Genomic DNA, 12,172 nt, shown 5'->3' with positions numbered 1-12,172 from the left:
ATCAGCAGCAGAGCTATCTTCTGTGGATTGCACCAATACCAAAATATATCCAGTAGATAGCGGAAATGGGCCAATAGTAGATTATATTCAGGATTAAAAGTGGGAATCAGTAGCTGATATAATGAATAACATGGCTATAATGTGTTGCCAACACTGGTGACATCATGATACAGATGATGATTGTGTGTAAATAAAGGGGACATCATACCGCCAACATCACAAGTAAAATTAGAAGGAGTTATTGTAATAATTCAGTTACACCCGCATACAAAAATAATGCAAAGTCAAGTGTAAAACTAGCAAAAACTGGCAAAACATGACCAAACTGCAGCAGAAATGTTGGGGAAAATACTAGAACTTCTATAAACCTTTAAAATCCCATAGTCTGTTTCAACATTTCCTTTCCCACAGTAAATTTCTGTGTTACTTTGACAGCATAGTTCCCCAGCGTGTAATTCTGTGCTATATAAATTCTATGTGTGTGTGTGTGTGTGTGTGTGTGTGTGTGTGTAGCTCCCTTGACTTGTTTTACTTGCAGAGACCACATAAATAAATGATTGTGAAGTGTTTGTATCTGTGCGGTTGTTTCGCAGATGAGAGACATGGCACCCTCAGGCTCAGCAACCTCACTAAAAGCATGTCAGGGAAGTACATCTGCCGGGCCAGCAACACTGCCGGCTCCGACAGCTGCTCCATTAACCTAGAGGTTATCACCTGTAAGTGCTCCAATACACACCAGTCAATTCAGCTCTGCATTTTTTTTAAATAACACAGCCGTGGTGCTCATTGTGTGTGAATACCTTCTGCTGTTGTGTTTCCCAGCTTCCAATGCGGGCATGATCGCAGCAGCCACTCTGGGGTCAGTGGTGGGACTGGTGGCTATGGTCCTCTTCCTTGTATTCATATTGAGGAAGAGGCGGGACACTGAGGAGGAGATAGCCAATGAGATCAAGTGAGCGTTCTACTATATGCATTACGTCTGTATAATGTAATGCAACTGGCAACGTCAGAAATGTGTGAACTCCAATACCAGTGTATGTTTGTGACTGAGGTCATAATTTGAGGTAATGTTGCAAATTCTATTGAGAAGTGCATCAAATGTATTTCCTTTTAACCCACATACTTGACGGTGGCAGAATATTAGACACAACACAACACTATGGACTGCATTAGATCAGACCATAGTGGCTTTTACAAATTATTTGCAGTTGTGAAAAGTGGGTTTATTCAAGTATTTTATTTAAGTTTTGGGGTATTTGTCCTTGACTTGAGTACTACATTTTCATAGCTGCATTATTTCCTTAACATTCATCCCTGTTTTTAATGAAAAAAAACAGACTAAAACCTCGGAAGCATTTTGCGCAGCACAGAGCGATTCAACAAGCATGTTTAACTACAGACAACTCAAAACTACTAGAAGTTGTATTTTTGCTGTGTTTGCAGTCTTACTAAGGAACCACTGCATGGCTTTCACCATTTAAATTAAATGCATAACTTGATTCAGAATGGGTCCACGGGTTCATTCAAAACACCGCAGCAGAATTTTAACTCGACCAGTGAACGTTTAATGGTTAAACATGCAAATAACTAGAGTGAGCACTTAGACATTTTTCTTTTCTTTTTCTTTTTATTAAATCAAACATCAACTAATTATGTTTAAATTATTTCCTAATTATGTTTGATTTATTTAAAAAAAAATCCAATACTTACCTCTCAATGAAATAGAAATTAAATGGGTAATTAATAGAAATATTGTCACTTTTTGCGTAATTATACATAACCGACAGCTAGTGTTGAAGGTTCTGATGTTACATAACAAAATATGTGAAATATATGATCGCATAGTAAAATATAATGCCTAATAGATTAAATTAATCAGTCATATGCAAAGTTTGTAAAAGCTGCACCACCTTTACAAAACCTCAGAATCAAAATCCTGGGGTAATTGTTCAACATTATCTGTATTTAATATGATAAACTAAATTCTGTTCTTTCTAAGGAGAGTTTTTACCTCAGATGAAGAACATTCATTTGCATTTTTGGTATTAGTATGTGGATATTTAGTTCGCAGTTGTCTATTTATACTTGAACCTCCCTTGGGATTTATAAAGTGCCTGTCTGTCTGTTTGTATTATATATTTACTGCATCAGACAATAGAGGTCTTTTAAAAAAAATTGCAGTATACAAATGTTTAAAATGTAATGTGCAAAACACTGGAGCTGTTTTTGTTCTACAAGAGGTGTTGGTCAATTTAAAGGATAGAATGTATATTATCTGTTTATTGAAGTCTTTCTCTGCTGTCTTTCTTTGTCGCACTCTCTTTACAACAGGGAAGATGCTCAGGCACCAAAGCGAGTGTCGTGGGCAAAGAGCAACACTGGCTCCGACATCGTGTCCAAGAACGGCACGTTATCCTCCATAGCCACCAGCCCTCGACCCCGAGACCCCCATCAACCAAACTACCACTACCCGTACTCCCCCATATCCGCCTCAGACACGGGGTCGGTGATCAACGCCTACCAGCTGCGGCCTGGAGAAGCCAACACGTTGCAGGGACTCCCGGGTTACAACATCGGGGGAACTCCTTCACGGAAACACAAGCGGCCTCCCAGTACGAACGGAGCGCCTCCGCAGCTTCTCAGGAGCCCTGCAGTCGCCAACCCCAAAAGGACTGAAGGGGCTCAGCCTCAGGTGCCACCTCCACTCACTGTGTCCCCACCAGTCAGCTCCAACACTCTGACACGCATGGGAGCTGTTGCTGTCATGGTGCCTGCTCAGAGCCAAGCCGGCTCACTGGTGTAGCCGACAGGAACATCTCTGGCGGGAAATAAAGGACACACACACACACAGAGAGAGAGAGTTTGCCTTGAAGTGGAAAAGCACTTTCTCCATGAAGACCTGAGAGGTTGTGAGAGAAGAATAAACATCTCTCAGGCCGTTTGTGCTTCATTTTGCGCAAACTCTCCCTTCGGTTTGTTAATTGACTCAGTGCAGTGTTTTTCATTTCAGTTTCTTTTTGTATTCAGGCTCACTGAAGATGAATATATTTTTATTTAACGCTTAGAAATGACCTTGGAAATAGCAACCAAACAGTGTGAAGACTTTTAGGCAGCAGTCAGTCAGGATGTTGTAAACCTTAAAAACACGCCGGTTTACTCAAATACGTTTTAGCTACATTTGTATGATTTGTATGATAACCTTAATTATAAACGCATTTTTATGACTTTATTTTTATTTTACTTTTCCCGGCTGCGTAAGGACCACTTTTCTCAGGCAAACTGCACTCATTAGAGCCAAAAAAACATCAACAAACAAAAAACACAATTCAGGTACTGCACATAGTTTCAGATGTTTCACTTTTTTGACCCACATTTACTCCTTGTTCACTTAAAGAATAGTTTTATTTAATCTGCTGTAACAGTGTCAGTATGGTTTCATGTCTACTGAGAGTACATGCTTTGAGTATTTTGCCTGTTATGGTAGCTGGAATGTAACCAAAATAGAGAGTATAACATTGTTGGTGATTTCTGAGTATTCTGTTTAAAGGTACGTGGTGTAAGTTGATGACTGCAAACATATGAGGCCAGTAATCGGGGAGATTGGTCAAGAAAACAACCCAGCAGGTTTTCCCCAGTATTTGACCAGTATTTCTTATTATGGACTTGCTTGTTTTCTTGTAATTATACTGACCTCTGGAAATATTGTTGCAGTGATTCGTTGGTGTGGAAAGACTACATGTAGCACTTTTATAGGAGTTCTGATTGTTGACAGTTCCTTTTCAGTAAAGTATTCTGGAGTGTTCGACTGAATAATAAACAGTATATTTCCAAGCTTAGTATTTTAAAGGAGTGTGTGATAAACAGTGTCAGTGTAAGTGTCATCCAGTGCACCAAACAGAAGGCTGACTCCTTTTAAGAAAACGTGAGATGATTTTATTTGGAGTGTGATCGACAAAGTGGCATTCAGTACATAACCCACAATACATAACCCACATATTTCCATTATTTGGAGACTACACAACACAAAACAGGGCAAAATACAGTAACAGTGATTATAAATATGCTCTGAAAGGCCACTGTACAGACTGATGCAGAGACTGCATTTGATGCAGAACAACCACATCCTTTTATTAACACCAAGTTCTGTTAAAGTAATAGACAAAAGAATCCAAACTATTGTAAAAAGCTGCTTTTTGTTTTAAAAAAAAAGATCAACCTAGCAGCTTCACAGGAGCCAAATTTTGTGAATGAACATCAAACCTTTTACATGTTTAGATTCTTACCACTTTGGAGGTGTAGTCAGAGAAATAAAACTACATTTTTTAAAATCCTTGTACAGTTATATCAGTTTAACACACTGTCAGTGTTGATGTGGGTTCTATACTTAAATAACATGAGCTTCATCTTCTCTAGTTGTACTCACAAGCTGACTGCTAATGTTTAGCATGCTACATTAGCATTAATCTTAAAGTACAACTATGCTCAATAAAAGGTCAGAGGTCAGGCCAGTGATGGTGAATAGATTCATTCTGTATGAGCCACAAATCAATATTATCTATATTTTTATTGGAAATCTGTGCAGCTACAGCAGAGTCATTTCACTGTGGACAAGCAGATCAAGAATTCAACATTCCCATCCCAAAAGCCTTGTCACCAGTGTACCTAAAAATGAAACAACAGATCTAATATTACACTAGAAAAACCAATGTTTTCCTGACTAGATCACCCGAAACTCTTCCACAATTTCTGCCACCTTTGGGGGAAAAAAAAAAAATGATACAGAGAGAAATTCAGGAGCAGTCAAACAGTAACAAACCAGATATGAAGACCACAATATGCAGTCAATTGAAGAGCCAAAGAAAAGATTCATCATAACTCTGTCAGCAGATTTCGGGAAATGATCATCCTCATCACCTCGTTGGTTCCTTTACGGTAAACAAAAGAGACACAAAAATACTAGTAGTTACAAAACCACAACATGACAACCTTCTCAGATGTCTCAACAAAGAAATCAGAGTAAGACCTGACAGACATGACATTCACAGAAAAGTCAGTTATATAATCTCACCCTCTAGGATCTGATGGACTCTGATGTCCCGAACAAACTGCTGCACTGCGTAGTCTTTGAGGTAACCGTAGCCGCCGTGCATCTGAAGAGCCTGGTTGCAGATCTGTTAAGTAAAAACAGGTAAGAATAAGGATTTGTCAGTTTTTTTGTGAAACTAAATACTGTGGATTTTGTGCATTCAGTGTAACTCACATTAAAGCACTCATCTGTGACAAAGAGCTTGGCCATGGAGCAGAGGGAAACGGCATCAGGTCGGCCGTCCTGCAGCGCCGTCGCAGCTTCACGAACCAGAAGGCGAGAAGCTACCAGCTTAGTGGCCATTTCTGCCAGTTTGAACTGAAGAAACTACGAACATAACACAGACAGGCAGAGGGAAGATGACTTTTCATCAGTGGCTGGAGCCGCAGCTTTATTTTTTGGATTCTGGTTCACTTGATCCTTTTGTGAGTGAAAATGTGAGTGACTTACCTGGTTGTTGGAAAGCGTCTCTCCAAATTGCTTGCGTACCAACAGATGATCCCTCGCGAGCTGTACAGAGGCGTGCGCTGCCCCAAGAGAACAGGAAGCTGATGGTGCAGAGTTTAAAGGAAAACTGATGAGTGACTGTATGCCAAGCAAATAGCACAGACAATCATTTATAACTAGAATAATGTTTTCTCAAGAACCACTGTAAAAACAAATGACAATTTTAAGACAATAGCTAATTTTACAACAGGTGCACTGCCAGAGTTATACAGCTAGCAAACTGATGCTACTGGTCTTACTAGACCAAGTGATACTGAATCAGCAGAACCTGAGTGAATTGAAATGAGCACTGCTTTTGCTTTTACCTTTTCGTTCATAAAAGGAAGACTGTATTCATGAAAAGCTTCCAAAACCACACTGATCATGTCTTAACTACCTTATAACCTCCCTTTTTACAAACCATATTCACATAATTTCTGCACAAATATTTCCCCAAAGCCTTGTTTAAAGCTAATTAGGACTTTACTGAATTATTTAATGCTCTATAAAAGTTATATTTGGACGAGACTGTGAGGACAATTAACATAACCGAAAATCTCAAACTGCTGTGCAACAGAGGGGCAATTACTTGGATAATATTTTTCTCCTCACCAATATTAATCCTGCCTCCGTTCAGGCCCTTCATGGCGATGCCAAAGCCCTGTCCTTCCTCACCAAGCCGGTTGATCACTGGAACGGCACAGTCCTCGAATATCACCGCCCTGGTCGGCTGAGAGTTCCAGCCCACCTGAAGAACAGATTGGATAACAGCTGAGAGATCATGACTTAACTCTGCCATCTAGTGGTTACCTGCAGAGTCTTTAAGACAACAAACGGTTAAGTAGAGCAACAGTGAACTATACCTTCTTTTCCTTTTTGCCAAAGCTCAGGCCTGGCGTCCCCTTCTCCACCACCAAACACGAGATGCCTTTCGGTCCTTTACCTCCTGTTCTGCACATCACAACATAGACGTCTGCATCTCCTCCTCCACTGATGAAGGCCTGGAAAGGTATGAGGGGATGAGACATGCTTCTGACTCACTTTTGTCTGTTTAAAGAAACCACTTTCAGATCTGTAGGTCTAAAATCACATGAGGGCACAGAGAGGTTTCACTCACCTTAGAGCCATTTAAAATGTAGTGGTCACCTTTCCGCTGTGCAGTGGTCATAAGTGAAGCAGCATCACTGCCGCTGCCTAAAATCAGACCACAGGTTTATTGTGTTGTAGAAATTTATCTGAAGCAACGATAAATCATTTTACAAAAAATATCTTTAATTTACAATAAACGCCAGACTTTTTTTTTGTCTTATCAGACGTTTTCCTTTTACAAACACACTGACCTGGCTCAGTGAGACAGTAGGATGCAAACTTTTCCATCAAACAGAGATCAGGACAGAACTTTTCCCTCTGCTCATTATTGCCAAAGGTATCTATCATCCAGGCACACATGCTGCAGAGAGAGGAGGATACTGCATATTAGCTGGCAAAGACACCATGTACACTGGATGCAATGTAATTCACTCAACCATTTGTATAAGACCAAATAAAGTAGGGGAAAAAGTCTCACCAAGTAAAAAAAGAAAAATACCAAAGTGTTTTTCAATTTAAGATTATTTAAGAATAATTCAGTAAAGATGACTTGCAAAACATGTTACTGCTTTATTCTGTATGTAAAAAAACTGTAACTGGAAACTAAACTGTTGAGGCATTATATGAGAATGGAATCATCTCAATTTATAACCAACCAAATAATTAAACTTCAGAAGAACTTTTAAGTACAGGTACATGTTTTTATTTCCATATGAGGTGTCCTTACTTGTGTATACTGATGTAGGCTGTGGTGCTAACACATCCCGTGGACAAGGCCTCAAAGATGACTGATGTGTCAAGCCGAGAAAGGCCTGAACCGCCAACGTCTGGCTGAACGTAGATGCCACCAAACCCCAACTGGGCTGCTTTCCGCATCGTCTCCACTGGAAAGATTTCCTGTGGAGAAAAAAATGGAAAAGATAACAATTACAACAGTCCTGTCTGGTGAGCAAGAGTGAATAGGGTGACAACTTAAGGTAGCAAAAGTGATGCACTTCAACATGTAAACATATTGTTGTTACTGCTCTCTAGTGGAAAAGAGGAGATTTATGCACTGCAAGCTGTTGTGACTTATCAGTCATCATAGCATGTTAAATTACAGATAATTTAGGCCTGCTAAAAATGCTTTTTAGACAGGAACAGGGCAATGTTTATAAAATGATGCTAAGTGTAGTTTAGTCATATGCTGTGCTGCTTCAGACATCTCTCCAAGGACACTGGGTGCCCTGTGCCCTGTCTTTACATGAGTATAATTTGGTCAAAGCAGTCCAAACTACATGTATATGAATATTAAATGAATTGCTACAACATACCCTCTGGTCCCACTCTGCCATGTGTGGAGCCATTTCATTGGCTGCAAAGTCAAAGGCCACTTTTTGAAACTCCTTCTGATCATCTGTGAGTCCATAACTAGCTGTAAACCAACACAACAGGACACATGACACATACAGATGGAGGAATATGTGTGTATTATAAAAGGTAAAATAAATGCAACCTTCTGTGGGTGTCACTTTGCTTTGGAATATTTGTGAATGGCAGCAGATCAGGCCTTTAAAATGATCATGAATGGTTAATTTGCACAAGAGTTGTCCACAATAGTGCTCTTAAGAAAAAAATAAACCACAAATACAGTGTCTAACGCCAATAAATCGTGTCTGATGTGTAAAACTTGATGAGTATTAAAGTAGAAGAGGCTCAGAAAAGGAAACTTGAAATTCCGAAAATCTTTCACACATTAAACATCCTTCTGAGAATGAGGGGCGGTGTTCAGGAGGGGCGTGTAGCCTCCTCTGTTTTACTACTGGAGGACCAGAGACCCACAACTAACCAATGGCAGTTCGCTGGGATAAATGGAATATTAAAGCGGCTGTGTGAAACGTGACTTCTCACGTTTTACAAACAGTCGGTATGTATGTTTAGTGCTGCAGAGCTGTCGGAGTCATTAGCCTGTCAGCTAACAAACTTGCCGGTGCCATTCAGACTTTTCCTTCCTCACACGCAGCTGTAAAATAAATCAGCGCTAACATTTACTTTTTCTGGGACTTACGGTCGATACAAGAAGCTATTCCTCTTCTCTGTGAGTTTCTGTTAGGTATTGAACGGTGGTTCCTGCAGATGCTGGAGCCCAGCCTGGCCATTCTTGCTAGAGGTCCGACAGCCGCCATGTTTATCTCCACAGTGGTGAATTATGTCACTCAGCCGCTGACGTTGCTGGGCAATGTAGTTTTATTAATATGGACGCGAGGCGGGGTTTGCTTAATATAGCCGTCCCACACATAGATATGAAGAGTGGGGGCTTATAACTGTTAGTTAACTCTTTCCGAACTGTTTTTATTGTTACCCAAGTTTTTGCTAACTGTTAGCTGACCGTTTGCTAACTGTTAGCTAACCCTTTGCTAACAGTTAGCTAACCCTTTGCTAACTGTTAACTAATGGTTAACTGAGAGGAGCAGCCGGTGAATAAATCAAACGCACCGATAAGTTTGTTGACATCACGTGTTGGGGATTTTTCCGCGTGTTTTAAAGGCCTGAAGCGCTTAGCTAAAGGTAGGACTTTTTCAATATATTTGTATTGTTTACTTACTGACCAAAGTAGCGCTATAACACGAAATTGTAGCGTTAAATGCGTTTGCTTCACATGTTTTAATGTTGTTGGTATCTACCGTCTGATGTTCCGAATTGTTTTGCAGCATCAAGCTGCTAAATGTTGTAGAGCAGTCACGCGTGAGTGAAGAGAATGATTAAGAGCACTAATTTCTGTTGACGTTGGATAGCAGCTGCCAAGCGTTTCGTTTATCTCATTAATGCTAGAGCAGAGTGTCCTTACTGAAGTCCAGTACAGACAGTTTTTCGAGTACAGCTAGCAGTTAAAGCTAATGGGTTTACCTGTTAATTGAAGGTGCACATGCCCTGTTTTTGTCCATTTTGGAGTCAATGAGGTGTTTCTAATGTTTAATATACCATCTCTTATGTACATGGCGTTAGTATGATATTAGAAACATTTTCATCTTAATGCAAACACAAATTACAGTCTCTAAACTGCACACAAAGAAAAACTGAGGATTATAAACTTTATGCATACAGGATTTAATGCAGGGCTACAGTTTTCGGCTACAGTAATTTTAGCTGGGTGAGTGACAGCTCAGTGTTGTTGATCCTTTATTTTTGTCCCTAGAGAAGTACATTATGAATTTATACCTTCAGGAAAAGTCTCTGGTTCTTAGGAATGGCTTTTGACACTGCAACATTAGTAGACATTTTGCTCTTCTTTCTGGCATGTTATAGTCACAATAATTGATTAATTAATAATTAATTAACTGAGAAAATACCAGAATACAGCAAACATTTTAGGCACCTCAGACGTTTACATTATTGCAATACCATAAGGGAGACATCAAGTCAGTCCCAAATTGGAACAGTGAGAACCTCTGAATCCACAGTAGAAATGCAGCAAATTCTGCAATATGTTTAGACTATACTTTATTTTGTAGGCCATTACTTGATAAATTCAGGTTTTGAGGAATCCTGTCTTTACTTTTAGTGTTTACACAGCACTGTGCTTTGTGAAAAAATGCCATTCCAAATAGATAAAATGACCAGACATAGATTTTTTTTTTTTAGCTAACTCCACAAAAGAAGTAGCTGATGAATAAAAGTACCTCATTACTCTGTCACAGTAAAAACAATATGACTTAATCTCTGATGTGTTGATATCATGACAAGGTGTAAAGCATCAAATCACCCAACCATTTGATAAATCTTTACAGACTGTCAGAGATGCCACCAAAGAAAAAAGCCAGGGTGAGTAAAAGAACTGCAAGTACAGGTAAGCAAATGACATCGCAAAGTAAAACTTGTTGTCTGATGTTACTCTTCTAATGAGTGTCTCAACAACACAGGCAAAGGTGACGATGGGGAAACGGTGTCTTCAGCTGGAGGTAAGAGGAAAGCTGCAGCTTCCGTTGGAAAAAATGAGAAGAGCTCAGAGTCACCTGGTTCTCCACAATGCAGTCACTGGCTGATGAAGTCTGAGCCTGAGAGCCGCTTCGAGAACGGCATCGATGTGAAGGTATGGAGCAGTGTGTGAATAAATGTACATGTAAAATATCAGCCGGGTATGCATGCTTCACCGCTTCTGGTTCATTCTGCAGTTTGGCATCGAAGATCTGAAGGCCTTGCCTGATCAAACTGGCTGCTGGGACGGTGTCCGCAATTATCAGGTAGAGCCACAGAACCGACTCCTGTAATAAAAAGATGTTCATCTGAAGTAAGGGAACAGCACACCACCTAGAAAAGGCCTTTTCTTTGTGTTATTCTCACCACCATTGTGCAGTAATTTTTTTAGGAAAGAATTTGTTCTGTGTGCAGGCTCGCAATTTCATGAGGCAGATGAAAGAAGGGCAGCTGGCCTTCTTTTACCACAGCAACTGTAAGGAACCGGGAATAGCAGGAGTCATGAAAGTGAGTCACTCTTCTCTCTTTATTTAAAGCTCCACACAGGCGTGATGTTCAGCTGTATCTCCTTCTCTAGATTGTGAAGGAATCCTATGTGGACCACACACAGTTTGACAAAAAAGACGTCCATTACGACGCAACCAGCAAACCAGACAACCCCAAGTGGAGCATGGTAAACTAAACACAAGACCGTGTTCTTTACTGATAATAATAAAGCTTTAAGATTGACTTTGTTTTCTTCTTGCTCAGGTAGATGTCCAGTATCAAAGAATGATGAAGCGGTTTCTTCCGCTGTCGGAGCTTAAAAAGTACCACCTGCAACATCGCGCCAGTGGAGGGCCTCTAAAGGACATGGCGCTTTTTACAAGGGCCAGGCTTTCTGTCCAACCCCTCACTGCTGGTGAGTAACAGCCACTGCAAAGCAATTATGTTGCTCTATTATATAGTCGCGAACGATGCGTAAACAATGTTTATTCTCTACAGAGGAGTTTGACTTTATCTTGAGTCTGGAGGATGAAGAGGCGCTGTGAGGATGTGAAGTCGCCAAGCAGATATGTAAAGCACCTTCCAGTTCAGTGGTTATGGGACATGTAACTGTTGTAATGCTTTGTGTTTATAAAATTAAATGTGTTTATATCAAATTATGATTTAGTTTAATTTGTGAGATTCCTTGTGTTGGAAAACTCGTGCATATTTTAATTTTGAGAGACTGGATGCAACACAGTGGCAGAACTTAATTTCAAGTATGAAACGTTGGGTAGGGCTGCCCTTGTTTATTCAACTTGTAGTTTGTGTAGAGCAACATCAGAGACTCTGCTTTATCGCCAGTTTCATCAGAGGAAAACAACTTTCTGCACTCCATAAAGTTCCACAATAAGACTGACTGCTGCCTGGTGATGAAGTATGAAGATAAAAGGCGTCTGACATCATCCAGAGCCGTTAAATTTGTGCAGCAGAATGATTATCCACTTATCTAGTTATATAGGGAAATCGCATGAAAAGCCCACATTACTCACTGTTTTATAAAGTCATTATGGATTTTTTGCAGACCGGTCG

At 40.1% G+C, this 12,172-nt stretch overlaps 3 protein-coding genes across 4 annotated transcripts in view; 2 read left to right on the top strand and 1 right to left on the bottom strand.

Annotated features, from left to right (window-relative positions):
- esamb (endothelial cell adhesion molecule b) overlaps positions 1-3,836 on the top strand; it is a 58,825-nt gene extending 54,989 nt beyond the window's left edge. Inside the window, exons 5-7 of the mRNA XM_022211640.2 lie at positions 594-716; positions 823-952; positions 2,332-3,836. Of these exons, the coding sequence (XP_022067332.1) occupies positions 594-716; positions 823-952; positions 2,332-2,803 (725 nt within the window). The 3' untranslated portion in view covers positions 2,804-3,836. The remainder of the gene's footprint in view (positions 1-593; positions 717-822; positions 953-2,331) is intronic.
- A 74-nt stretch (positions 3,837-3,910) lies between these two features.
- Positions 3,911-8,869, bottom strand: acad8 (acyl-CoA dehydrogenase family, member 8). Its single transcript, XM_022211652.2, has 11 exons — positions 8,709-8,869; positions 7,975-8,075; positions 7,389-7,558; positions 6,913-7,022; positions 6,690-6,766; positions 6,436-6,573; positions 6,185-6,320; positions 5,537-5,634; positions 5,261-5,413; positions 5,069-5,171; positions 3,911-4,925 (listed from the first exon to the last, which is right to left on the bottom strand). The coding sequence occupies exons 1-11, from the start codon at positions 8,824-8,826 to the stop codon at positions 4,870-4,872; spliced, it is 1,260 nt and encodes a 419-aa protein (XP_022067344.2). The 5' UTR covers positions 8,827-8,869; the 3' UTR covers positions 3,911-4,869.
- Positions 8,493-11,760, top strand: thyn1 (thymocyte nuclear protein 1). 2 transcript variants are annotated; one of them, XM_051957819.1, is made up of 8 exons: positions 8,493-8,567; positions 10,429-10,487; positions 10,561-10,730; positions 10,813-10,881; positions 11,030-11,122; positions 11,193-11,288; positions 11,366-11,516; positions 11,600-11,760. In XM_051957819.1, exons 2-8 carry the CDS (start codon positions 10,439-10,441, stop codon positions 11,644-11,646), a joined length of 675 nt encoding a protein of 224 aa, XP_051813779.1. In that variant the 5' UTR covers positions 8,493-8,567; positions 10,429-10,438; the 3' UTR covers positions 11,647-11,760. The 2 variants fall into 2 exon arrangements, with proteins under 2 accessions (XP_051813779.1, XP_022067362.1); XM_022211670.2 differs by lacking the exon at positions 8,493-8,567 and adding an exon at positions 8,864-9,208.
- The last annotated feature ends 412 nt before the right edge of the window (positions 11,761-12,172 follow it).

This window comes from Acanthochromis polyacanthus, chromosome 13 (genome assembly GCF_021347895.1).
Source record: "Acanthochromis polyacanthus isolate Apoly-LR-REF ecotype Palm Island chromosome 13, KAUST_Apoly_ChrSc, whole genome shotgun sequence".
NCBI classification, from domain to species: Eukaryota; Metazoa; Chordata; class Actinopteri; family Pomacentridae; genus Acanthochromis; species Acanthochromis polyacanthus.
The sequence above is the reverse complement of the archived record's forward strand: the minus strand, read 5'-3'. Positions and strand labels throughout refer to the sequence as shown.